The sequence below is a fragment of the Oreochromis aureus genome, linkage group 20, assembly GCF_013358895.1.
Source record: "Oreochromis aureus strain Israel breed Guangdong linkage group 20, ZZ_aureus, whole genome shotgun sequence".
NCBI lineage: Eukaryota > Metazoa > Chordata > Actinopteri > Cichliformes > Cichlidae > Oreochromis > Oreochromis aureus.
The window spans coordinates 24,089,340-24,114,204 of record NC_052961.1 but is presented as its reverse complement, the minus strand read 5'-3'; the positions used below and the strand labels follow the sequence as shown (position 1 = coordinate 24,114,204).

General features: G+C 38.7%; 1 protein-coding gene across 8 annotated transcripts; it reads right to left on the bottom strand.

Moving 5' to 3' along the window:
* Window positions 1-78: 78 nt before the first annotated feature.
* tp73 (tumor protein p73) lies at window positions 79-24,596 on the bottom strand. 8 transcript variants are annotated; one of them, XM_039604722.1, is made up of 15 exons: window positions 22,229-22,367; window positions 21,639-21,955; window positions 21,454-21,549; window positions 20,299-20,449; window positions 14,205-14,453; window positions 7,169-7,355; window positions 6,744-6,859; window positions 6,070-6,179; window positions 5,811-5,953; window positions 5,076-5,164; window positions 4,756-4,883; window positions 4,054-4,220; window positions 3,820-3,952; window positions 2,350-2,443; window positions 79-1,978 (listed from the first exon to the last, which is right to left on the bottom strand). In XM_039604722.1, the coding sequence occupies exons 3-15, from the start codon at window positions 21,510-21,512 to the stop codon at window positions 1,580-1,582; spliced, it is 2,025 nt and encodes a 674-aa protein (XP_039460656.1). In that variant the 5' UTR covers window positions 21,513-21,549; window positions 21,639-21,955; window positions 22,229-22,367; the 3' UTR covers window positions 79-1,579. The 8 variants fall into 8 exon arrangements, with proteins under 8 accessions (XP_039460656.1, XP_031594017.1, XP_039460657.1 ...); XM_031738157.2 differs by having other exon boundaries at window positions 4,066-4,220; XM_039604723.1 differs by having other exon boundaries at window positions 21,750-21,955.
* Window positions 24,597-24,865: the final 269 nt, after the last annotated feature.

Below are 24,865 nucleotides of genomic sequence, written 5' to 3'. Positions count from 1 at the left end.
GTTTCCTTAACATTCAGTACGATTTCCGACCACTTGGTTGCAAACCTTATCACTTGGAAAAAAGAGACCGTAGAGGCAGACGTTTTAACCAATTTAATTCGTGATTTTAACAACAGCAGAAACGAATGAACGCTCATGAATAGAAACACACCAGTAAACAATTCTTTTTGAAAAAAAAAAAACTGAACAAGAAACGGAGAAATGGTTTTTTTTACACTGTGGTGATAATACTGAAATACCTAAATGATTTAATCGCATTAAAGTGCTCTCTCTCTCTGACCATTTGTAATAATGAGATGAAAAATGACGAAAATTTTTCTTTGCAAGAATGGGCCTTAGAAAGGGAGACAAAAACCTTCGTCCTGGTACAAATAAAGGTCAAGCAAATATAACACAATAAGAGAACCATTCAGCATCATGGATGGCAATCCAGAAATTAAAGTGGAATGTTATTAAATACCTACAAACAAGTGCCATGAAGATAAGCTACAGAGTCAGCTATAATGAATTTATGAGTACCTTGCCCTGCAAGGTTTTCAAAATACAAATACAAGGACAAAAATCCTGCTCATTATCTAGTTTTCTTGATGTACAGGGATAGCATAATATCCATTCACAAATCTAATCAAATCCCTGGTATTAAGATATAATACTGAGTATGCTTTTTGTTTGTTTGTTTGATTGTCTCCTATCTGTTTTGCAGTGTGTTACTATAAAAGAATGAGCGGCATATTTTCTAGAACGTAATAAAAGTATTAGGCAACACCTAATTTTTAACAATAAGTGTCAGCGTACAACTATTAACACCAAAGCCCATATTTTTTTTTCTTTTTTACACTTAAACGATACCACCACATCGAACCACATTACAGTCATCACGTTATCATACCCACTGAAAATACACAATTGTGTTCCCATTGTTATGGGTTCAATTTACCCAGTTCTAGTCATTTGGTTCAAACAGCAGATACATCATGATGAATCTATTATTTCCAACAACATCTACTCCAAAACATTTACAGGATACAGTATATACATTTGTACAAGTGAAGGACAACTTAAAGAAAAAATATAAATAAGTCAGATGAGAACTTTTTTTGGCATCTAAACACAAAATGCAGTGGTGATTTACCTCTTTTGACATTTATGTTACTGTGAACAATGTCATATATGCTGTAAAAGAAAAATGTGTTATTACTTATTGCACAGTGCACCCAAAATAAAATGCCTCTGCACTTATCAGCGTCTCAAAAAGCAAAGTCCAGATCATGTGTGTTCAGCATTGCTTTGACAATTATATTGTTACAATGCGTTTTGCTTTGAAGACTGAAGACGTAAACTTTATGTTATCTTCAAATATTAGGTGGAACAACAGTTCAAGCACAAACTTCTGGCTGCACATGAAAAGTGCATGAGCACACTGAAAATGTCTCAGAATCAAAATTGATCAAAGTTGATCATCAAAATATGACATAAGCACCTAAACACATATTTAACAACCCTAGTCACGTAGTTACACTGCAGTAAGCTCATGTTGACAATAACTTCTGGGAAAGAAGATCCAAGATTTTATTCAGTCTCAGTGAATGTCACTTTCCATGAATTCCTCCTTGATGGAGTGCTTGCTCCGTGACACCTTGCAGTCAGGCATGTCAAAACCAAAGTCAGCCCACTCATCAGGAGCCGTCATGCCTGATGTCCCAACAACGCTGGACCTGTTGGGGATAGTGATGGTGTGGCGGACGCGAAAGTGCACAGCCTCCATGACCCGCTGGCGTTGCAGTTCCCCACCTGCAGCCCCAATGGCCGCCATCGCGGAGGCAGTCATGTTGCTGCTAGAGCGAAGCAGCTGCTGCCCATGATAGTCATGATGATGAGAAGAAGCAGGCAGCTGCAGGGGAGCCCCTTGTTTCATGTCCTGCAGACCTCGCCAGATGATGAGGCGGGACTGTTCTGGTATCTTTAGTGCACCCAAATCCTAGTGAGGGCACACAGACATTGGAGGAGTTTAAGAGTGTAGCAAAAAAAGCAAACACAAAGCAATAAGAGGGTGCGTATGTCTTTACGTGTTTGCTTGAAAATGGAAAAGGAAGTCAGGAAGTATTAAGCCTGGTTAATAAGGTAATCATTATCACTAGTTGTCAGTAATTATCTGGGATTTGTTTGTACCTTGTTGCTTTACTTTTCTGTTTTGTGTCTCTTATTGCAGTTTCTTTTTTTGTTGCTGTTTTTACCTTTTCTTCTCTTTCTTTTATATGTTTTATTAAACCTCAATTACATGTAACATTTCTTATTATGTCCATTATTTCTACTGCTTGTAGATTGTATGTGCAGGAACAAACTGGTTACCTCCATGGAGAGAGTTTGGAGATGGTAGATAGACTGGAGGCCTTGGGAAGTGAAGTACTCAATGAAGTTCTGACAGCCCAGACTGGTGAGAAAGCTGTATGGGGAGAAAAGAAGGCCTGCTTAGACCAGAGATACAACCTAAAACTGGGACTTAAACAAAAACATTACTCCTGAGAAAAACTGAAATAGAAAAACAAGTATTTTCTGGATTTACTGTAGCAATCTCTATAGGGGGGACAAGTCCCTATAGCTTATTCTAAGTAAAATAAGAGGGAGACTTAGGGCACAGATCTAAACTAAAGGATACAGAAACTATACATCTGCTGTACTGTAGTGAACTTAAAACCATAAACATACATTAATACAATATTAATGATTCATAAGGCCATTATTGCTTTGATGAAGAAGCTTTATTATAAATACATGAATGTTAACGTTTTGGTAACATACAAAGTAACTGGAAAAAGAAGCTAGCTGTACAATTTAACGGTTTAAGTAACATAATAGTCTGCAAAAACAAAAAGACAAATCCTGCTGTATCAAAAATGCTAAAATTGCAAGAGCAAGTCATATGACTGCAAAATGGACAAAATAGCTTACAAAAGTAAAATTAACAAAAAAAAGAAAAAAATATAGTTTAAAATTAAATAGAAATTAAACATTTCTTTTGAAGAAAAAAATTTGCTGCATTGCATTGCAAAGAATGGCTGTTTACACAGTGTCAGTGTGAAGGAATTTAGGTAAGACACACAGTTTCTGCTTTTCAAGTGCAGGTAACAAATCCATAGCAGAGGTTTTACAAGTCTCGAGTGGTTATGCTGTATTATTTAATGAGAGCTGATAAACATGTGGATTCAGACACTTATATGCATCTAGCAGAAACCTGAAATAATAAATCCAGCCAGCTGAAAGCATTGCTGTTTTTTGTTTTTGTTTTTTTGCTGTTTTCTGTTTTTCATTTTTTTCTGCACGGAGCAGGAACATTTTAATATTAAAGGGGCCAAAACTGGAAAAAAACAACCCCCAAAACAAAAAATGTTCTTTTCACTTTTATTTTAAATATTACTGACTTGACTTATCTACTTATTGTTCTTTTCCACTTTAACTGTGCCATGTATACACATTTTTTCCATGCTACCAAGTCTCCAGTGGGCCTTCACTATGGCACTCTCAAAGGGTGTTTACAGATCTGTATTGTTATTGCAAGCCTTTACAAAGCAGCCACAACATTATGTTTAAAAAAACAACAAAACAAAACAAAAAAAACAGCTCAGTCTTGTCACATTTTGTGGCAAAATAGAACGTTTCCAAAACACTGTTTGACAAAATACTATGTGAACATGGCCAAGTAAAATAAAGCATTAATATGCCACTAGTTTACATTTAACCAGACAAGTGCATCTGATTGTCAACCGGCCTTTTTATTTTTACAGGTGAGTAAAGGAGGAGTGTCATTGGAGGGTGAGGTACCTGACAAGGCTGGGGTCAGGGTTATACGGAGGGGGCGGGCTGCAGTGAGAAGCAGACACTATATTCTGACTGTTGTGGCCACCGTTCATTTCTCCATTTGCCTGCATGTGGTTGCTGTTGAGCATGTTTGGACCTGTAGGAAAGGGACGGGTGATCAATAAAACTAACAGCAGCAACCCTGGATAAAGTACTGTAACAGCTTTGAAAGTAATGTCTCGAAATGAAATCACACACATAGATAATCACCCATATGAGCCATGGAAGAGGGGGCAGTGTGGTGTTGCTGGGGCTGCTGTCCTGCGAGCTGGTTGACTGAGGGTGGCTTGCTGAGGCCTCCGTGGGAATGCAGCTTGCTCATGTTGGACAGTGGAGAATAGGAGGAGGGTGATGCCACGTGGCTCCTAACGGAAAAAGACAAATGTTGCAGAGATTAGAGAAAGAGTTTGTCTCAGTGTTACTGAGCATGACAGACACTTTACAGTTTGATGAAGTACACAAGACTCAATTTGCATTTGCAATTTTGCACTGTGTTGATGTTGTTCCTACATCATCATAACAATGTCAGACCAGGATCATTGCAGCTGACCAATCGCGTTGACTGAGCATTCGGTTAGCATTAGCCAAGAAGTTAGCAAATTCTTTTAAAAACTATCACAACCAAAACAAAATCAGTAACCTAAATTTGGCTGAATTACTTTCTCCAGCGAGTAATTAAGTAACACACTGCATTACTTTAAAGAAAAAGTAACAAGTAGTGTGTGATACATTACTTTTATTGAGTGTTGCTCAGTTGCGACATTAAACCTGGAATGACAATATTATGGTCATGCAGGAACAACAGCAAAATGGGCAAATCCAATGCACATTCCTAATAAATAAAAAAAACAACTTTTATATGTAGAGCCAAATGTGTGTATGTGCATTGAAGTGACTCACGGTCTCTGCAGCAGCTGCTGCTGTGCTTGTTGTCTGTAGGAGTCCACCAGCTGCTGTGGCACGAGCTCCACCAGCTCCAAGCTGTCTTTAATCTTCATCAGCAACTCAAAGTTCTCACGACCACGAACCTACACACAAACATGACACAACCGTTATCCTAAGCCATCAATGACTGCTGAATCAATCCATCCAGTAAAAATAGTGCATTTGTTCCAGCAATTTAATAAATTAGCAAAAAACTCACAAACTGTGAGTTTGACAGTTAGAAAGCTAATAGATGAATCTAAATTTTCTTATTATACGTGTGTGAAAGCTCTTACAGGAATATAGTAAACCTCCTCTTCTCCATGCCGCCTCTTCCTCATGTTAATGTTTGGACTGGGAATGTTTGTTGGACTCTGTTTAAAATCTGCAGATAAGAGAAACAGAAGCATAATTAAGCAGATTTATACTACTGTTTTGGACAGCAAACAACCAAGCATGATGTATAACAACAATTAAAATTATTATTATTACATTTTTTTTAACAGTGATGATGCGGTTTCACATGAAGCTGATGTGCTGCACATAATTATTGCTAGTTTCATTCATACAGAGGGGTATGAATATTGCTAATTTCAAGTCCTTGTTCCTAGTTGGGTTTTTTAGAACCACAATACACATATAAAAATTTACAGTCTTCCATTGCATGAAACTATAGCACACTTTCGACCTGAAACTAAAATAATACACTTAAGAATGTACACTAGTTAGAATATGATTCTACAAATAAGAATAGTTATGAAATTATATGGCAAAGTATAGTATCAATTCAACTGGGTGTAAAAGATTTAATATCTGGGATTTCAGCTGTTAGTGTGTTGATCTTTATGGAGACTACTTATTGTCCAAATTTAGATCTTGGACATTCACCATGCTCCTCTGGGGCTAGACTGTTTATATATTTGAAAACTAAATTAGGAAAACACAAATGAATGAAACTTTAAAAGCTAAAATGAGCTAAAATTTAAAACAAACTTTTTCCCCATCATTTTCAAAGTCTTATTTCAACTCACTGCGCTTGTTAGCACTTCCATTTTTGGCCACACTCTCATTCAGGGCCTGCTGTTCCCTGAAGTGGTCCTCATCAGCTTTGCGGTCTCTGCCCGGACATGCACATATCCGACCTTCAAATGACCTTCTGCCCAACACTTGACCGCTGCAGAGATTATATAGAAGAAGAAAATGTACTAATTGCAGCATGTTTTAAAAAAAGTGATGAAATGTCAAACCAAATATCTCCGTTTGTGTATGAAATATGAATTGTTGCCTTACTCCCTGGTTTCCAAAGTGATGATAATGAGGATAGGTCTCCTGTTCATGCCGCCCACACAGCTGCTGTTGCACATAAAATTATATAGGATGGTGGTAAACTCAGTCCCTACCTGTAACACAGAGCAACAAGGTTTTATTTTTTACTTTGCTTTTATTAGTGCACATTTTCCCACCATAAGTACTTACATCAGCATAATATAATGGTGAGAAGTGTAACTGTAACTGTACACCATTTTAGGTCTCGGTATTTATAAAACCTAATTTCTTTTCATCGCTCAAGTAATTTTTTTCGAAAACAACAATTCACCACCAGAGGGAGGTGTTGTAGCGCACGTTGATGTGATGAGAGCCAAATGTACTTTTCATTAACTTTTTCATGACAGACATGATGAGTCTTGTGTTTGTGTGGACATGTCTGGCATCTTTATTTATAGATGAGCCTCGTATTAAATTCTTAACTGTAGCTGACTGTTTCTTTGACTTGTTCATCATATGTCTCGTCTTTTCTCTTGGCTTAATGTCCAAAAGCAAAAGAGATATCTGCAAAATGTCCATTTTACAAACAACTAAATTTTAACAGAGGCTTTTTCTGTGTATCTTTAAATACCTGATACAATGCATATGTATATCTCTGCTGTTATGACCCGCTGCAGCTCAAGTACACTACCACCAACCTGTGGAGCCTCATAGGGGACGATGACGCTCTGCCTGCCAGTAACAGGATCATCCACATACTGGCAGAGGTTATTTCCCTCCACTCTGATCAGGTGACTGGCCGGAGCTGCTTGACCTGAGGAGATAAACGTGAGAGAGAGTTGGTTTATCTAAGTGGAAAACCCCCCAAACTTGGCAGACACCAGACGGTACAGTTTATTGTGTAGTATAACGTCCAGAAAACTGTTGTTCTTAATGATGCTTGTGGTTGTTAAGTGAACTGCATTTAACGTTCTGCTGCTCTCTGTTACTTGCATTTTACATGCTCATTCTGCAGTCCCCAATGCAAGCAAGAATTAGCCAAACACTAATGAGACATATAAAAAAATATAAAGTATGTCAGCATAATTACTTGTGTTCAAAAGAAGAGATTAGCAGATTGTACCATCATTGAAGTCTCGTCCTAGTTCGTGGTTGGGGCATCGTTTGACCACTTCAGTCACATGCTCCGCCTTCTTATAGACGGGCATGGCTCTGATGATGCTGCCATGCGGAGGAGAGGAGGATAGCTTGATCTGGATTGGACAGGTCTTGGCAATCTGACAGTAGAGCTTCTTCAGCAAGGGAGAGTACTGGGTAGAGAAAGAACACACATGGTCAAGTTTCAAATCAGTGGTCTGAACTTCTAAATGGGAATTTAATGTGCTTGTGAAAAAAGCAAAAACAAATCAATCAAAAGGTCACGGCCAATGAGGCGTTGCAGTCTTGCTCCAGTGACTTTCGTCTCATGCTCTCAAGAATAGTTATATATAAACGTAATAAGAGAACACATTACACTACCAGTGACATAATTACAAAAATAATCTTTCAGGAGGTGGGACTGTTGTCTCAAAATGAAATAACCTACAATTAAGTCACCTATCAGCAGACAAAAAAATAAGTCTCTAAGAGACAGAAGACAAGGTGGACAGATAAAGAGCTGGGTGATAATATGATAATAAAAAAGTTTGGTGTAAAAGCAGCACACTATAATTACCACATAAAACCATGAATGAGAGCAAATGTTGTCAAATAAAGAGCAGAGGAGTATGAATGGAAAAGAGAAACACATCAGCCAGTCAGCAGTAAATTTTCATTTGTGTTGTAAAGGTAAATGTTGTGTTATTTAGCATGAATACATGATAATTACCCAGCAGACTGAGTTTGTGGGTAGTAATGTGAGATACTGCAAGTGATAGAGAAAAAGCGTAACTGTACACCTTCTCTCTGGACAATAGTTTAAAAAAAAAGTTTCTTACAGGAAGCGTACCAGTCATCTAATTAAAGTGAAATAAAAATATGCTGATCTGTGCACAACCAGAGTCTTCACTAATTCCTCAGTTTACAAGTATTTCCACATGCACATACATGCGCTTTCGCATGAATGTGCACGTGGAAATGCCATTACACATGCACCCAAAGACATCACAAGGAATGAAATGGCCTAAACATGCCCCAACACAATCACAAAATCTTAAAAATCTCTCCTGTCGTGATCAAACTACGACCTTCCAGGAAAAAAAAATAAAAAGTCTGTTCTTTCCTGTGTAGACTTGCTAAAGTGAGCTTGAAATACAAATGTGTACCATATGGGAGAACTACAGCACTCACAGGTCAACATTTGTGTTGACAAAGAGTCCGCGTGAAGTTGTCTCTTTGCATTTTCTAGATTATAGAAAGCAAAAAGAAATAGAAACACGGACAGAAGAAATAATAGAGAGAGACTCATGGAACACGGCAGGTTACATGACAAGTATAGGTCAGTGTGTTGGCAATTCTTAAAATAAACAAACAAACAAACAAAGAATTATTTGTGATAGTAAAGTAAGAAATTTATTAGACAAAAGTGAAGAATTTCATTCTCAGGATATCTGACTCTCGGGATTCACGTATCTCTACATTACAGAGGCCAACAATAAAAAGGAAAGGCCACATGAACGTGTTTGTGAGTTGGTTCAGTCGTAACTGATAGACAGCGGCTATCACGACCACACTATTCTTTTTTCCTTCTTTTTTGTTTATTTTTTTCCCCTATATTACTTTTTTAAAATTTCATTTTTACACACACAGACACAGACATATGTCTCTGTGTGTAAATGTAGCTCCCTGTGTTGGTGTCAGAAGTGCAGTGCTATTAAAAGAACTGCAGTATCTGATGTGTATCGCCTTGTACAGACAGGAGAAGCTGAGTGATGGACAAGTTGGGCTTTGTTTCAAAACACATAAAAGGGACAGAGAGTAGAGAGAAAGAGGAAGAGAAGGAGAACAAATATGCCAAACTTGGATTAGTTGCTTTGTCACTGAGCTGGAATAAATCCTGTGGTGACTGAGAAAAGGAAATTAAAAATGGACAGAGGGGTAAAAGAATAAATAGTAAGAATACAATTTATTAATTTAAAAACTGAATGAAGCAATCTCTTTATACACGTCTGTCTGTTTATGCTTTTCTTGACAAGAAAAGGAGAAATTTGGCACGTATCCTGCTGGGAGTCAAAAGAAGTGTAGTGTTGTGTTTAAAGTTGTTCGGATAAATAGTGGTCTAATTTTTTTTTTTTCCTAAATGAAACTTTTAGGAAACTTGAAAAGTAAGTAAAAGCTTGCTTTTCACTCACCAATTTAGTGAAAACTGTTTTTTAATCTACTGCTTTTGTGATAAATTATTAACTCTTACAAAATTCTTTCTGACTTTCTGATGGACAAGTTTTGCGAGCAGTGCTTTTTCCCACTGCCAAGATTTTGTTTTAATGTTGTATTTCCTTTGGTCAGTGTGTCATTTTGAGTTTGTGATTTACTGCAGTAAAAGTGTATTAGATCTGCATTAGAAGCTCACGTGTTTGTCTTGGTCAGAAACATACATAAATACACACCAAAAGACTCCTGCGTGATCAAGTTTAGAAAATTATGCCATAATGGTAGGGATAGAAATTTTATTGCCAGCTGTCCATCCATCTCTTCATCCATCCATCCATCCATGCATCCATTCATCTTTGCTTCTACACGGTGGACCAACGGAGACAGGCCCTGACAGGTTCCTTGAGAAGAGGTGTTAATTGCCAAACTGTCATCCATACTCACAGGCAGCAGCTTGCCCGCTGTAAATTTGCATAACAAATATCGGATTTATTTATGCACATTCATATGCACACAGACACAGTGAGCTGATATACAGTACCATATAAGCTGACTTTTCATACACTGTAATCATCGTGTATTGGAATGAAATTAGTATAGGAAACCTAAAAGTCACCCATGCTAAAAGATCTAATGAACCATAATGAATTACAATCTTACAATATAGTAATCTTTTTTGTCTAATCCAAAAAGTAACGCTTAGGCTGCGAGGGAACCATATGGGCACCTTAAGAGCTTTATAAAAAAATCTTTAAATAAATAAAACATAAATAAGATAAAACAATTCGACTTTAGTGATTTTCAAGTAGCTACATGCACAGTCCATGGAGCCTTACGGTTAACTCTTTTAGAGTATTAACATAAACACTGTGTTACACAGAGTATTATGGGACACACAGCATGACCTAATGCTTAAAATATTAGCTTCCTCCCTGGCGCTTAGCTGTGTTATCAATTAAGAGTCCAGAACATCAACAAGAGCCCCTGTTCTGTAGTGAAATTAGTTAAGATATTAGCTAATTAGGCTGATTTCTTTAAACACTGTATACTACAAAAGCACTTGTTTTACAACACAAAACGATCAGTCCTCCAACTAGGAGCACATTTATTTCCCCTGTGAAATGTCATGCATCCCAAATGTGTGAATTCTCTTTCTCATCAACTCTGGTTTCCCACATTTGATGCTTGGCAGGAAAACCAATGGTGATGTGGCTTTGGATGATGCATCAGGAAAGGAAGGGAGGGATGCATTGTGCAGAACATGTTGGGACGTGTGTTCTAACGGAGAGAGGCTAATAGCTGGGAAGAGCAGCTTCTGACAAGCCGCTGTGTAGTGCATGCTCGAGCCTGCATCCTGAGTGTATCACACCCCTTCCTACTACTGCCACATACTGTACACACACAGACACACACACAAAAACTCGTGCGTGTGCATATACACTTACACGCAAACTAAAGTCTGATTGTATGGAAAGGGGTCTTATTATATGACAATACTAAGGTGTTAGATCTCATTTCTAGCTATGGTGATGCTTGCCTGCATCCAAGCAGAGGAATCATCTTCAAGAGGCAGGAGAGCGGCAGAGTTTCAGAGCTATTATCACTAATGGATGCTGTCTTGACTAGACGTGGGTGGGGGTGGGGGGTTGATTACCTGAGCAGCTTAACATGGGTTTGGATGGACTAACTCTATGTGGAAATACTTTGATAGATGAGAAAAACAGAATTGTGTCTCCTCCTCTGTGTTCACCTGACTTCTCGTCTCTTTTCCTTTGAAAGGTACCAGAGTTGGACTAATCTAATGACAAGTTCTATATACCACAACCTAATGCTTTGTCAGTCACTAATGATGTCAAGTCAACTCTATTTATTCTGTGCCAAGTCACAACAATAGTCACTTCGAGGCAAAGACCTTACAGTATTAAGGAGAAACCCCCAGTAATCAGATAATCCCTACTATGAAAAATAATGGCAGCAATTCTGATTAAACTGATAACGTGGAATGTGAGACGATGGGATTTAATGAAAAATGCTCGATGGAATAAGTAGATATCTTCCCCTGAGAGGAAAAGGCAGAGGGGCATGAAGAAGGGCAGCTAGGAAGCTGCTCGTATTGAATATGCCCCTACGCCATTTGGTATTCCACATTGCCTGAGGCCACAAGGAATACACATGAAACTCGGGGACTGTTTTCTACATTCAGACAAGGTGACTCAGTCTTATAGTCATCCCTTTTTTCCAAACAAGTTCAAACTTGGGCCTTTTACTGAATTTCGCATAAATACGCACACCCATATTTGCATCCACATTTCAGACACACATAAATCCTCATGCAATCTTTTGGGTAATCCCCTACCATTAGTAGAAATGTAGTCATCCTGAGAGACTTGACTGCAATGCCTTTTCTTTCTGATTATTGTTTTATTTACTTCACTGGAGTTTTTCAGTAAAATGTAAATATGTTGTCATTTTATTGGGAAAGAGTGTATGTCTATATTCCAGGATGTTTGACCTCAAACGACTGCATATTCTGGAAGTATTACAGGTGGTGAACTTCTTTTTTAACCATCTGTAACACTTCCTGTAAAGAAATCAATGCTTTATACAGTAGAAAATCATATATTATCATACTCCGTCATTTCACAGATTAAACATTTTCTTTTTTCCATAGCTATATAATAACACTTATAATTTGCCGGTCTTATAATCAGGCATTCAAGATAAAACAAAGCATTACAGTAAACTCCACCAAAGCTATGAGCAATCACCCAGTCTCTCTTTTTGTTCTAATCCCTCCTGTTTAATGGCAGCAGAGGCATCTGAATAATCACAGGTTTCCTCACAATCCTTTTCTGCTGCCTCATCATTTGTATCTTAAGTCGTGTGCCAGTCAAACACTCCTTTGTTTCTCTTCTTATAGCGCACAGACACTCACACACACACACACACACACACACACACACACACACACACACACACACACACACACGCAAGACGCTATAACTTAAATTGTTAGGCAGTTAAAAAAAACTCTTTCTCTTCTGTTCTGTTAAAATTGTAGCAAGTTTTCAAAATACAGTTTTCAAAAACAATTAAGAGGAGTTTTGCTGTAAAAACAAGAGGTCTGCAGGCTTTTTTTGAATTCAAAGCTAAATGGTATTGTTAGAGTTCTTTTTCGGATGTTATGTACTTTCTGAATGAAGTCAAAAGATGTATTCTGAACTTCAAAATGGCACGTTAGGTAGAAAAAGGCAGGGTAATTTGAACAGCAAAGTAGTAAGCATCACATTAAACCAAACAGGTCACAACAAGTTCTCGGATCATTTCATGGCAGTAAGTCATCAGGTCAAACTAATATTTTTGTGCATGCTTTCTTTGGTTTCTGTGGATTTGTTTTGGCAGAAGATTTAATGAAATGGATGAGAATACAAGTTAGACAAAGGAGATGACAGGTATACTCAAGGGCAGGAGAGAAGAGCAGAGGAGAGAAGAGGGGGAACTTTAGGCGCCAGAGGTGACAGCCATGAGTGTGTGCTAAGACCGGAGGAAGAAAGAGACAGAGAAAGAAAAGCAACAGGTCAAAGACCACAGTTCCAATGTCCAGAGGAGGATCTTCTTACATCACTGAGGGCTGAATGAAGAAGCTCACCATGCATGATTAACTTTAACAAACACATACGCAGAGGATCTCAATCTATCACACAGACACATTCATAGGCCTCAGTGCACACAGAGACAAACACACACACACACACGCACACACACGCACACACACGCACAGAAGGAAGTGCACTTTGTCTCTTGTTTCACTTGTTTCTGGGAGGTCAACTGTGAGACAGTTGGAGGTGACACTTTTTGAGGAGAACAGACTTCTCATCAGGTCATGACAACACACACAGTCTCTATTTCACCTGCCCCTCACCACAATCACATCACAAAGTGGTTGTGTGCATTGCGTTCATTAGAATTGATAACTCGTGTGTAAATTTCCAATACTAATATTCCTCTGATTTTTAATTATTTTTTAAAATACTACCTCAAAAGTTTGAATTCCAGCTGAAAGCTGTTAATGTATCTCATTCTAGAGGAGTAGAAGAGGCAAACATCACATCCAATGTGATGTTTAACCCAGTTCGATCAAGTAGAAATCAGTCTACATGCAGTTACAGTCAGCTAAGAAAATAACACAATGTCTACATTTTTGAAGTTGTGTTACAATCTGCTCAGACATTGGCTATAAATAAAGACCTATTGATATTGACCAAAAAAAAAACAAAACATGATGATGATTTTTGCCATAATCAAGCAACCTTAAAAGACTATTTGTGTAATTACATTATCATTAAAATGGATTATTGCACTGATAAAATGAAACAACACATGAAGCAGCAATTTCTAATATACTCAAAGACAGTACACCAGAATATATAAATCAAAGTTACCTCTAAAACATTAACTTATATGATATGATATGATATGATATGATATTTTTATTCATTACTGGAAATGCTTAAAGAAACCAAACAAAGTCTTCCAAAAGACTACCACAGAAAAGACTCATAAAAGGTGAGTACAGGACAAGATGAATCACTGAGTTGTGCACTACTTTCGCTTACACATAGCACGCCTGCACATGTACTGACTTGAGTGAGTGTCCATGTGAACGAGTGTCTTTGTGTGCATGTTTATGTGTGTTCGAGGGAGTTACTTAGTAAGACAGAGAGCTAGAAAGAGTAAGAGAAGCCTGCATGCACAGACATACACCAGCACACATCATAGCCACAACAGTGTGTGTGTGTGTGTATACTCACGGTCCATGTGGCTGACTTGGCTGTGCTGGACTGCTGGAAGGACACCTGGAAGGCATGTGGCCCAGGGTAATCGGTGTTAGAAGGGATGGCAGGGGCAGGCGACAAGCCCTCAAAGGTGGAGTTGGGCTGGGAGTAAGGTGAGGGGGTGGGCACGGCCGACGAAGAGGCGTTTTCGGAGCTGTAGGGGCTGGTGGATGTCGCACGGCTCCCCAGACTCTCCATGCTGCTGCTCAGCAAGTTGTACTGGGACTGTGAAGAAATGAAGAGAAACGGCAATGAGGGAGGTGAAGAGGTAGGGAGGGGAAAAGGCAGAGGGAGGACACAGGTAGAGGTGTCACAGAGACGGGGGCTTAGAGGCTTAAAGGAAGGTCGGGTTACACTTGGAAGGGAGATGTGGGTAGTGCGCGTGATGCATAGTGTGTGTGGGGGCATGCGTAACTATTTTATGATTTATACATAAAAACGACATCAACAGGTGTGTAGAGGTGGATCTGTGAATTGCACTTGTAGTGAGGTCCACACAGTACCTTCCTTGAGGCTATAAGAGACAAGTTGTAAAACACAGGAGTGATCTGCCTAATTGCCTGCCATTCTGTTTTTCTCTCTTCGGTATGACTGAGGAAAAAAAAAGATTTGATGTACTGAACTGTGGTAGTGTCTCGTGTGAGGCCTGCATTTTGTTTTTAAACTCAAAAGCTACAGTAGAAGGAAAACGGATTAAAAACATATGATTTCAAGAAAGGTCAGAAACCACAAACTGCAGTCCACCACAGTCTACCTCCCGCTCTTCAAAATAAAACAATTTGAACATCAGTGAATAACATGAAACCAATAGATAGTCAGTTGTCTGAGACAGAACAAGAAAAAGTCGGCAGCAAAGAATATTCTGAAAACCAAAAATAATCTTTAGTGTGAAAACACATTCCTGGATTCATCCTTGTTGCCCGCATTGTGCACGTGTCAAACAACTGGAAGCTGATGGCAGCTTCCAGTTGAACCGTTTCTATTGCACACACATACACAAAAAAACCCCTCCAAAACCAAACAAAAACAAAAGCCTTTACCTTCTTCTTCACGTAGTACATCCTCTACTGCTTTGGTCTCATTTGTCAAATCTTCAGTCAGTCAAACGTCCAAACACAGCAAACCAAAGAGAGTGCTGGACCAGAGCCTAACCACAGAGTTCAAGCAAGGTGTGCATCAGTGGACATACCACGCTCACTCACTCACTCACACATAGGCGCATGTACTGCCAGGACAGGGAAGAAAGGTGAGGACTGGTGAGGAGAGAGAGAAACGATAGACTGAGACGAGAGGAGAGAAGCAGAAAGGGAAAGAGGGATGGGAACCCAAAAAATTGTACGACATTCTAATTATGGCATGCCCGGACATAGACGGCAATGCCGGGGTGCATGTACACACATGCTCCAAAACACCTTGTGAAGGCCTGCACTAAGTAAACACTGTCTGGTTTGACAGAGAGAGAGAGAAAGAGAGAGGGAGAGAGAGACAGAGAGAGAGAGAGAGAGAGAGAGGCAGAGAGAGAGAGAGAGAGAGAGAGGCAAGAAGAACAGCATATGAAAGGACAAGCGTTCAAGGGTCAGATACCCCCACCACTCAGTCGTACCCCCACAATCAATACAACATGAAATTAGCACAGACTTTTCAAAACTTTGGTAGCCTTAATAAAGAAGGATGAAACTCGCTTAAGTCAAAATCCATCCATGAGCACGTAATTACAGTGAATATTATTAAACAAACTGTTTCATCTAAGGTTGTGTGGGAAGGTGGATTAGGGTAGTAATATTTAATTAGTACAAAAGCAGTTATACCGCTTATAAATTCTCAGACTGGGACTAGTTAAAAAAATCTATAAACTATGACTGGAAGTAAGATGAATCTGAGATGAATCTGAATGCACAGGGACATTTATCTGAAGAAGGCAGCCTCTTTTTTTAATTTGAAATCATGTGTCACACGGGAAAGCTGAGTGATCATTTACCTGGCCCACCACTGCACTTCTCCTTTTTCCATTATTGTGTCTTGTTCTATTCACTTTCACCATAAACTGAAACTATATTGGGTCACTTCACCACATGATCGTTCCCCAGGGCTCTTCTACTTATTACTTTAAGTTTGAGCGCTGAAACTTACAAGGACACAACATTTAACAGTTACACAAGGATACGTAAACCTCATGTGTTTCTATGCCATGGTTCAGCAGCTGAAAGCAAAAGCACAGGTCAATGTCCAAGACTTAATGCAAACGATGCAGGTTAAATGAGGATGCATGCATGCGTGGGACCTTGGATCCATACATTGACACTAACTTGAGTTTATGTGAGATGGCACCTCACACAGGATACAACTGGGATAAACAGATAAAGAGGGAAAATTAATTGATGCTTAATAGCCATGCAGGCAGTAACTCCCAATCAAATGTCTTAAATGTCTAATCTTACAACAGAAAGACACACATTCATAGCATCAACTTAGATGAACATGTATATAACGTGTAGCATGACAAATATCAGCATTAATGCTTTTATTTGTCTTCTCATGAAAGGTGCATACAAATCACTCTGACATCCCTCTAGTATCTTAGCGCTTACCACCTTTGAAATTTTCCATCTAATAGGTATTATCAAAGGGGCTTTAGAGGCACAAGAGAAGCCCAGGTGTATGTGTCAACAACAGAAAACGCCACACACACCCACGCCTACGCCCCCACATAGACACACACACACACACTGAGAGAGCAAGAGAGACTCACACTCACAGGTGCTTGGTCTTAATACCAAAACTCAATCCATAACAAGTTGAAACAGAGCTAAAACCTCCACTGCAACTATGTGAGTAAATGTGTTTGTGCGATACGATGTGTCTAAGTGTTTACACTTCCCAGCCCAGCAGCGTCTGATGTCCCCTGTGGGCAGTCATCCTGGTAGCTGCCACTCAAAGAAAAGTTTTAAAGGCTTAAAACATTTAGTTCAGGCAGCAGCAGCAACCTTCCCCTGTCAAGATGAGTGAAAGATAATAGGCTGAGGATAAAGAGACGGTTTCAATCCTAATGACCTGTTTTCAGAGCCACTTACTGAATGAAACAGCTTTCAGCACGTAACAACACAATATCCCAATTATTTATATTTTCCAATTGATATAAGGAAACAGCATGACCAAAAAGAATAACTGTGCTGCATAAATGAATGGTCTGGTATTATATCAAAAGTGAAGCATGTCTAAACGACACCAGCTATGTTAAACAGAGGTGAGTAGAAGTGGAGGTAAAGAGTGGTGTGTGGTGTAAGAAGGTTGCCCTCTATTGGGAATATCTCCAAAGAGCAGGAATAGGATATAAATTTTATTTTCACAGTGATCTGTAGACGCTGTAATTCTCTGTAGAGAATTTTCAAACAAAAAGTAAATAACATTATTGTTTTGATCAATTTCTAAAACCCAGTGATTAATATTGGAATATAGTGATATGATATGGATGTGTTTGAGAGGTCTGCTTGTGCTTTATCATATAATTTCCATAAAAATCCAGTTTGTCAAAGGAGTGATAAAACTCCATGTCTCCACCAAACTAATCAAATTGTTTTAATTCAAGAGCAGCTCCAATTCAAGCACATCTTACACATCCGTGCGTCTTAACAGCATGATGAGTAATGAGCACTGCCATCGACTTGAAAAACAGTTGCTCTACAACGAAAACCAAGCTTCAAACAAAGTAATATGAGATATTCTCCTCTAAGTGTGCAGTTTCCAAATGCAAAAAGGATGGAATATGACCCAACATCAGCAAATTACACTCGTTCACTTACCACATCCAACAGCATCTTAGAGCTTCTAAAAAAATAAGCTGTGTTTCTATGATGTCTCTCATAAGACTCAGTTCAAGGGTGACTGTAATAGCTGAGTTCTCCATTGCTAGGTGAACCTGCTCTAGAGCAGGGCATGATGGAGGGAAAAAAGATGTCCTGCCTCTGTTCTCCACTTGTTTCCCTTACTTTACTGGGCCTTCTCCTTGTTTTGCATCTAACAACAAATCCTTGCTCCACCTCTTTTCTTTCTCTCATGACTATTCATTAACCAGCCTGGCAGGCCCAGGCTTGCCCAGATAAAGATTAGATCTGACCAATACTCCAGATCAGAAGGGGGAGGAACCCTGAGTGTAGCTAGGAGTTCCTTTTGATTTCATATTGAAAGATCAAGTGGTTGGAGTGAACCATTAGGCAAAATGAGAAGTGTATATTATAATAAATTCTGTAAAAACTGTAAAAGAAACTAAGAAAACTGAGAAATGATAAAACTGCTATTGAATCTCTAATCAAGTCAAAACCTTCTTTTTCTTCAATCACACAGCCTACAATGGGAAATGTATTCAATTAATTTAAAGCTCATTTCTAATATTTTACTCAAAAGACACCATAAGTGAAACACATTTTAATTTATCTATATTTTGAATCTATTTGTACATTTTTAAGCTCATTTTGAATTTGGTGATAGCAAAACATTGTCAAAAAAGGGAGCAATTAAATAATGGAAAAGCTCTGCAATCTTCATCATCTTATGAATAATTAGGGTAATCCATAATATTGATGCTGTTTAAGTCTCCCAGAAGTAAATTATTGTTGGAATAAAAATGTATGTCGCACAGTGAGAAACGTGACCCTGTCCTGACCTTTTAATTCTGCAGACATCAAACTGAAAATGTTTTCACAGGACTCTATGAAATCCTTAAATAAGAATGAATGGATCACCAGCAGGTGTGACACCTCTATAAAAGCTTACATTTTGCCTGTGTTCTGCGCTAAATCATTTAGCACAATTCCACAATCTTCCTAAGAGTGGACATTTGTGTAAATTCACCTCAACATTAGAATATAAAAGACTAAAAAAACTTCCCCAAAAAGAGCTACATCTCAAATTCTGCAGACCTCAGGTAACAGTAGAATTAGAAAAGGACCGAACAGGTATGGCAAGTGTGGAATGGTTGCCCAGAGAAAGCCTCTCCCATCTAAGAAGAACATAGCAGCTGTCAAGCACAGTGGTGGCAAAGTGATCATTTGCATTTTTTTTTTTCAGGCACAGAACCTGATTATTTTGCAGTCACTGAATCACCCATACCAAAGTATTCTAGAGTCAAATGTGAGGCCATCTGTCTGATAGCTGAGGCCTTGTTTGAAATTTGGTCATCTAACAATGACCCCAAGCACAGCAGGAAATCTACAACTGATAGGCTCAAAAAGAAAAGAATCAGGTTGTTGTAATGGTCCAGTACAAGTCCAGACTTCAACCAAGTAAATGCTTTGGTGCATAAACAAATGCCTACAAACCTTAATGAGCTGAAGCAAGGCTGCAAAGAAAAGAGGGCCACAATTCCTCCACAGTGATGTGAGAGACTGATAGTAAAAGAAAAAGATTCACAGGACTTTACAGAGTCTTGTTAAAAATGACTACATTCTTCAAGAAACAACAAAAATGTCTCTCTTTCATCTTGTCATAAATATAAGTTTTAAAGAATTTGCAGTACACTATACTATGTTTTGGTCACATTTTTAGGTTTCCCAATTGTTTTTTTGTAAATGGGAATGTAAAAAAAAAATGCATTTTTTTCTGTGGATGGTAACCCCAGCAGGTGGATACACCTGCACGGTGTGTGCATGCTTGTAATGTACACACAGACACACCCCAGCCTACAGATGGTTCTGCAGTGGAGCAGCAAGGGGCTGTTGCTTGGTATTTAATGACCATTCTCCACGCACACACACAAACACACACACACACACACACACACACACACACACACACACACACACACACACACACCACACACATCTCACAGTCCCTAAAGGCCACTCAGAAGGGAAATAGAGAGGGAAAAAGCTGCAGAGGAGAGGGAAACAACACAGAAGGGAATCTCCTCAGCATTGGAGGGAAAATACAAGGAAACAAAATAAAACATTCCTAGATGTGTGCGTGTGTTCTCACAAGATAAACTACCACATCCTATAATGAGAAGAAAAACTTAACAGATTCTACATAAAAGCAAAGCCTGACCACAATGTGTGAGATGAAGTCATTTTCCTACCATAACATTCTCGTTCATGTCTCTCATATGATAGACATCCATGGAGACCTCTGCAGTGCTGTGGTGGTTCCCCGGGTTGCTGGTAGACGGCACTGGTTGTTCACCTGGCTGGCTGCCTGGGGGGAGCTCAAAATAGGTACTGTCTGGCTCTCTGTGAACACACAATGCATATAAGATGATTAATGAAATGTGGGATTTCAAAAAGTAATTATAGCACAAGTGTGTTTTTGTGTCATATAATAGAGAGAATGATATAAAAAGAAGAGTTTGAAAAAAAGGACTTTTTATCCATGCAAGTCATAGAATACAAGTATACCCTTTATCTCTACAAAGTACTATCATTTTTTTATCCTTTCTTCCATAAATTTTAACCTAATATGATCCTTTATATTCCTTACAATTATTATTATACAACCTGATTCTTTTCTTTTTGAGCCTTTCAGCTGTAGATTTCCTGCTGTGTGTCTTAAGGAGGAAGACAGCAGGCAAATGTGGGTTTTTTCCCCTTTTCTATTGCTGCTTAGTTTAAAGATTTTGGACTATTTGCTTATCTTTAATTCTTTCAGCACAGTAAAAACGAAATATCTGCTAATAAAAAATAATTTTATGCTAATATACTTTTTTCTTAGCAAATTTGTGAAATTTAAAGATATCATCCTACTTGCATAAATAACCTGTCATCCAAAATAATAAAATATCATAACACGAGAAATCAAGTCTGAATTCTCATAGTGACAGTTTTGTTCTTTTTGTGCGCATTATGCAGTAAGAAAAATTGTCATTTTTTAACCAATACATATTAAAATACAGCAGTACTTTTTAGCGTTTGCTGAATAATGCACACACAGAGGGAAAAATGAAATCAGCTGTTAGAAAAGGCAAGTATTTATCTTTAGCTGTAGTAAACATGTTTAATAGTTTCACTGTGTTACACAGGAAAAAGACGTCACTTTCCTTCATATTATGTATAAATTTGTGCCATTAAAATTACTCACATATTAGGATTTGTCCGTGTAACAAAATAATATTTTAGATAATGGAGAGATATATCATATATTTAACTTGATACACTTACATTTTTAATCAGATCATTATATAATTTGGAAAACATGATGGGAAGTATATCAGTTTTCAGAAGGTAATGTTGACACTCACAGGGAGCTCCACAGGTGTTCAAAGGTGCCTCCCTCTTCAGTAACAGTGGACTGGGACATCTTAGAGGATGGGTAGTCTGGCGAGGGGCAGACCACTCTACAAAGAACACACACAGGCACGGACAGTCACACAAAGATCTCTTTTCTTAATTAAAAATGTAGGGCGGCAGTAACTGAGACAATTACCGAAAAACTGAGTTTTAACTTGAAAAATTAAAAAGTGCAAGTCCAAATATATGGTCGTTTTTTTTCCATGTTAAAAAATATATTAGACAAAAGTTCAAACCACAAACGCACATTCATCCAGGTGTGATCGCACTAATGTAGTCCCACTGAGGTGGCACAAGGTATCTTGGGGCCTGGGCTTGCCCGGGCCTGCCTCACTCATCACCGTCTCACTCCGAGGGGAGGCTGTCCCTCAAAGGCTGAACCTCACATCCTCCGCCTCTGTCTGGAAATAACGCTTGCACTACAACTCGAAAATGTATTCAGACTGGAGTCACCTAAGCAAAAACGCAAGTCAGGATAGCTCTGAGTAGATGCGCATCTGATTTCCTGAACGAAGAGGTCTTCACGGTTCACAATATTAACGCAACTTTAATCAGAAAACATAGTATCGTCTCTTGTTAAGTTAAAATGATGGCATGATTGTGGAAATTTAGGAAGGTGCTCGTCACATCCGGGCATGTTTGCAGTGTTAACTAAGTATCGAGCTGTCAAAGTTAGCCTCGTTTGCAAAAACCTAGAATAGAAGCATAACCGGACTACAGGCCTACCAGGAAAGGCGATAAGGGGATGTCTTGATTTTCCATTGAGTCTCCAGCTCGATTTGCTGACGAACACATCCAACTGAAAAGCCTGTCGGGCATATTTGGTCCTACAAACGTTTTTTTTGTGGGCCTACCCACTGCTACCCACCATGGCGCGTCACATCTCCTTAGTAACCCCTCTGCAGGATTGTGGCAAAAACTGTGGCAAAGGTGCAAGGCTGGAGAGATGTAAATTGCAGTACATAAATAAACGCAAATCTTCGGTGTTTTTAGCCAGTGTGGCTGGAGATACAGATTTCAAATTCTACGAATTTAGGAGTTTAAGTTTCATCTGTAAGTCTACTGCACCCTATAGCCTTATCTCCAAGTAACAGAGGTCTTTTCACTTTGGTCTGTACGGAATCGATTGACGATATCCAACCCAGTAAACATCTAAAGTGATGTCATGTGTCCTGAACAAAGGCTGCTTTCCTTAGTTTCCTTACTTTTTGTTTTAACTGTTCTTGTGGCCATTAAGCTTGCGGATTATGCATGGCACAAAAACCAGCGCATTTGGCATTAAAACAATACTGAGGCGCACTGCGCATCTTTAAGAGACCCGCTGCGCGCACACGTAAGTGGACACTTGTGATTTGGAACTGTGGAGCTGCAGCTCAGCTGTGTGGCTTCAGGTTCCCGCTGTTCCCGCGGAGTATGCCGCCGCAGAAACCAGCTCCCACTAGCTCGTCCTTCAGTGCCGCCTTGAAAATCCCAAATCAACCAGTATGTTCGCACAGGGGATCTGACAAAGAACCAATGCGGGACGAGCAGCAGAAAAGACAGCAGCTCCGCTCCCCACTTTGAGAAGCTTAATTGGCATTCCACCTGGACGCATAGCCTACCTCCTTTTCACTTAGCCCGCACCACAGGGAAAAAAAAAACTTACACTTAGCCCATTATTTAACTGATCAAGATAGATAGATAGATAGATAGATAGATAGATAGATAGATAGATAGATACTAAAAGTCGATCATTCAAACCTGAAAAAAACAAAAAACAAAAAAAACAAAGGTTCAAAATGAAATAGGCCTATTGAATGAAAGTACCGTTGGCACGATTTGGCATGTACTTATTATTGATTTGAACATGATTTTATATACATTTTTATCGTAAATGTCGACTTTTCCAATATAAGAAACATTACCGTTTTATTTCAATAAAACATTGCTAGTAATAGTATCTCCTGACTCTCGCCCTCCTTTTGAATATGACATTGCGCCTCTGTGATATTCACCTGTCTCTATTTTGTATCTCCACTCCAGGGTTACAGCACCCATGACAACACACATACACACACGGTGCCGTCCCAAGGGCCATTTTATTCGGAGAAAAGAGTCTCAATTGAGAATAAATCAATTTTTAAAAATACGGTCTTAGATTCGGTCCTCCTTAGGGCCACGTGAAATATTGAGGATTCATAGCGTTGTCGTGGTTGAAGTAGCATTTGGGTTTCACTCCTTGACCATATTGAAAGTTTTACCTTGAAATGTATCCCAAAAAATTCATAAAGAAATACAAAGATAAAAAGTATAAGTGGGTTACTCAAATCAAATAATAAATTGCAACAAAGGCCTTATAGTCTGCATAGGCTCTGTTTGCTGTACGCTAATGCTTTTTCAAAAGGCCCAGTATTAAATTTAAATCATTATTATTATCATTATTGGTAGCGGGCCTATTATTTGTATTGGCTATTGCCCTAAGAATCAGCCATGTGAAACAGACCATTAGGCTATCCAAACCACGACCTTGATCAACAAAATAACCAAAAGGATTTTAATGTAGACAGTAATATTTTACTTTATTTTTTACATTTCACTCTTACCCATCCTTTGACATTTCTCAATACGTCTTGTGAATAAGCTTTAAAAAGTCAGCCTATGTGTCACATTTTGGGAGGAAAAAATGCTCACAAGTAAAATCCAGACCTGCACCATTTGTAACATATAGCTCATTAAACATTAATAGACGTGAGCCTACCTGAAGGTTATTCTTATTCCAAGCCAAACACCCAGGAAATATGTTGCGTCCAGCAGCTGTCTGTTTATTATCGAACGTGCCGAGAGAGTGACCCTCCATAAAAAATAGCAACAAGGGGAAAAAAATGGAAAAAATCGATTGACTCAGGTTGATAACAATGACTAGAGTTGATTGACTTTTCTGAGAAGCAATATTAACCGGATTCAAGAGGAAAACTGATTTGCATGCTCTCCAGAGAAGTGTGATCTTTGCTGAGGGTGACCGAGGAGGAGGTGAAGCGTTTTTTGCGCTGGGAGAGCAGGGAGGCGGTAGCGCGGTTTAGCCGCATATAAGCGGGAAAGCTTTGGCTCAACCGGGAGATGATGCTGGGGGATAATAAAAATGTGTTAGACTGCCCTTTATACATTCAAGTATATATATATATATATATATATATATATATATATATATATATATATATATATATATATATACATACATACATACATACATACACATATGTATATATACAACTGTAGGATACAATTAAGAACGAAATAAACATGATGGGGAAGAACTTAAGGCAATGAGAGAAATGAAAAAAATGTATAATATTCTAAATTACACTACACGATTAAAAGCCCATA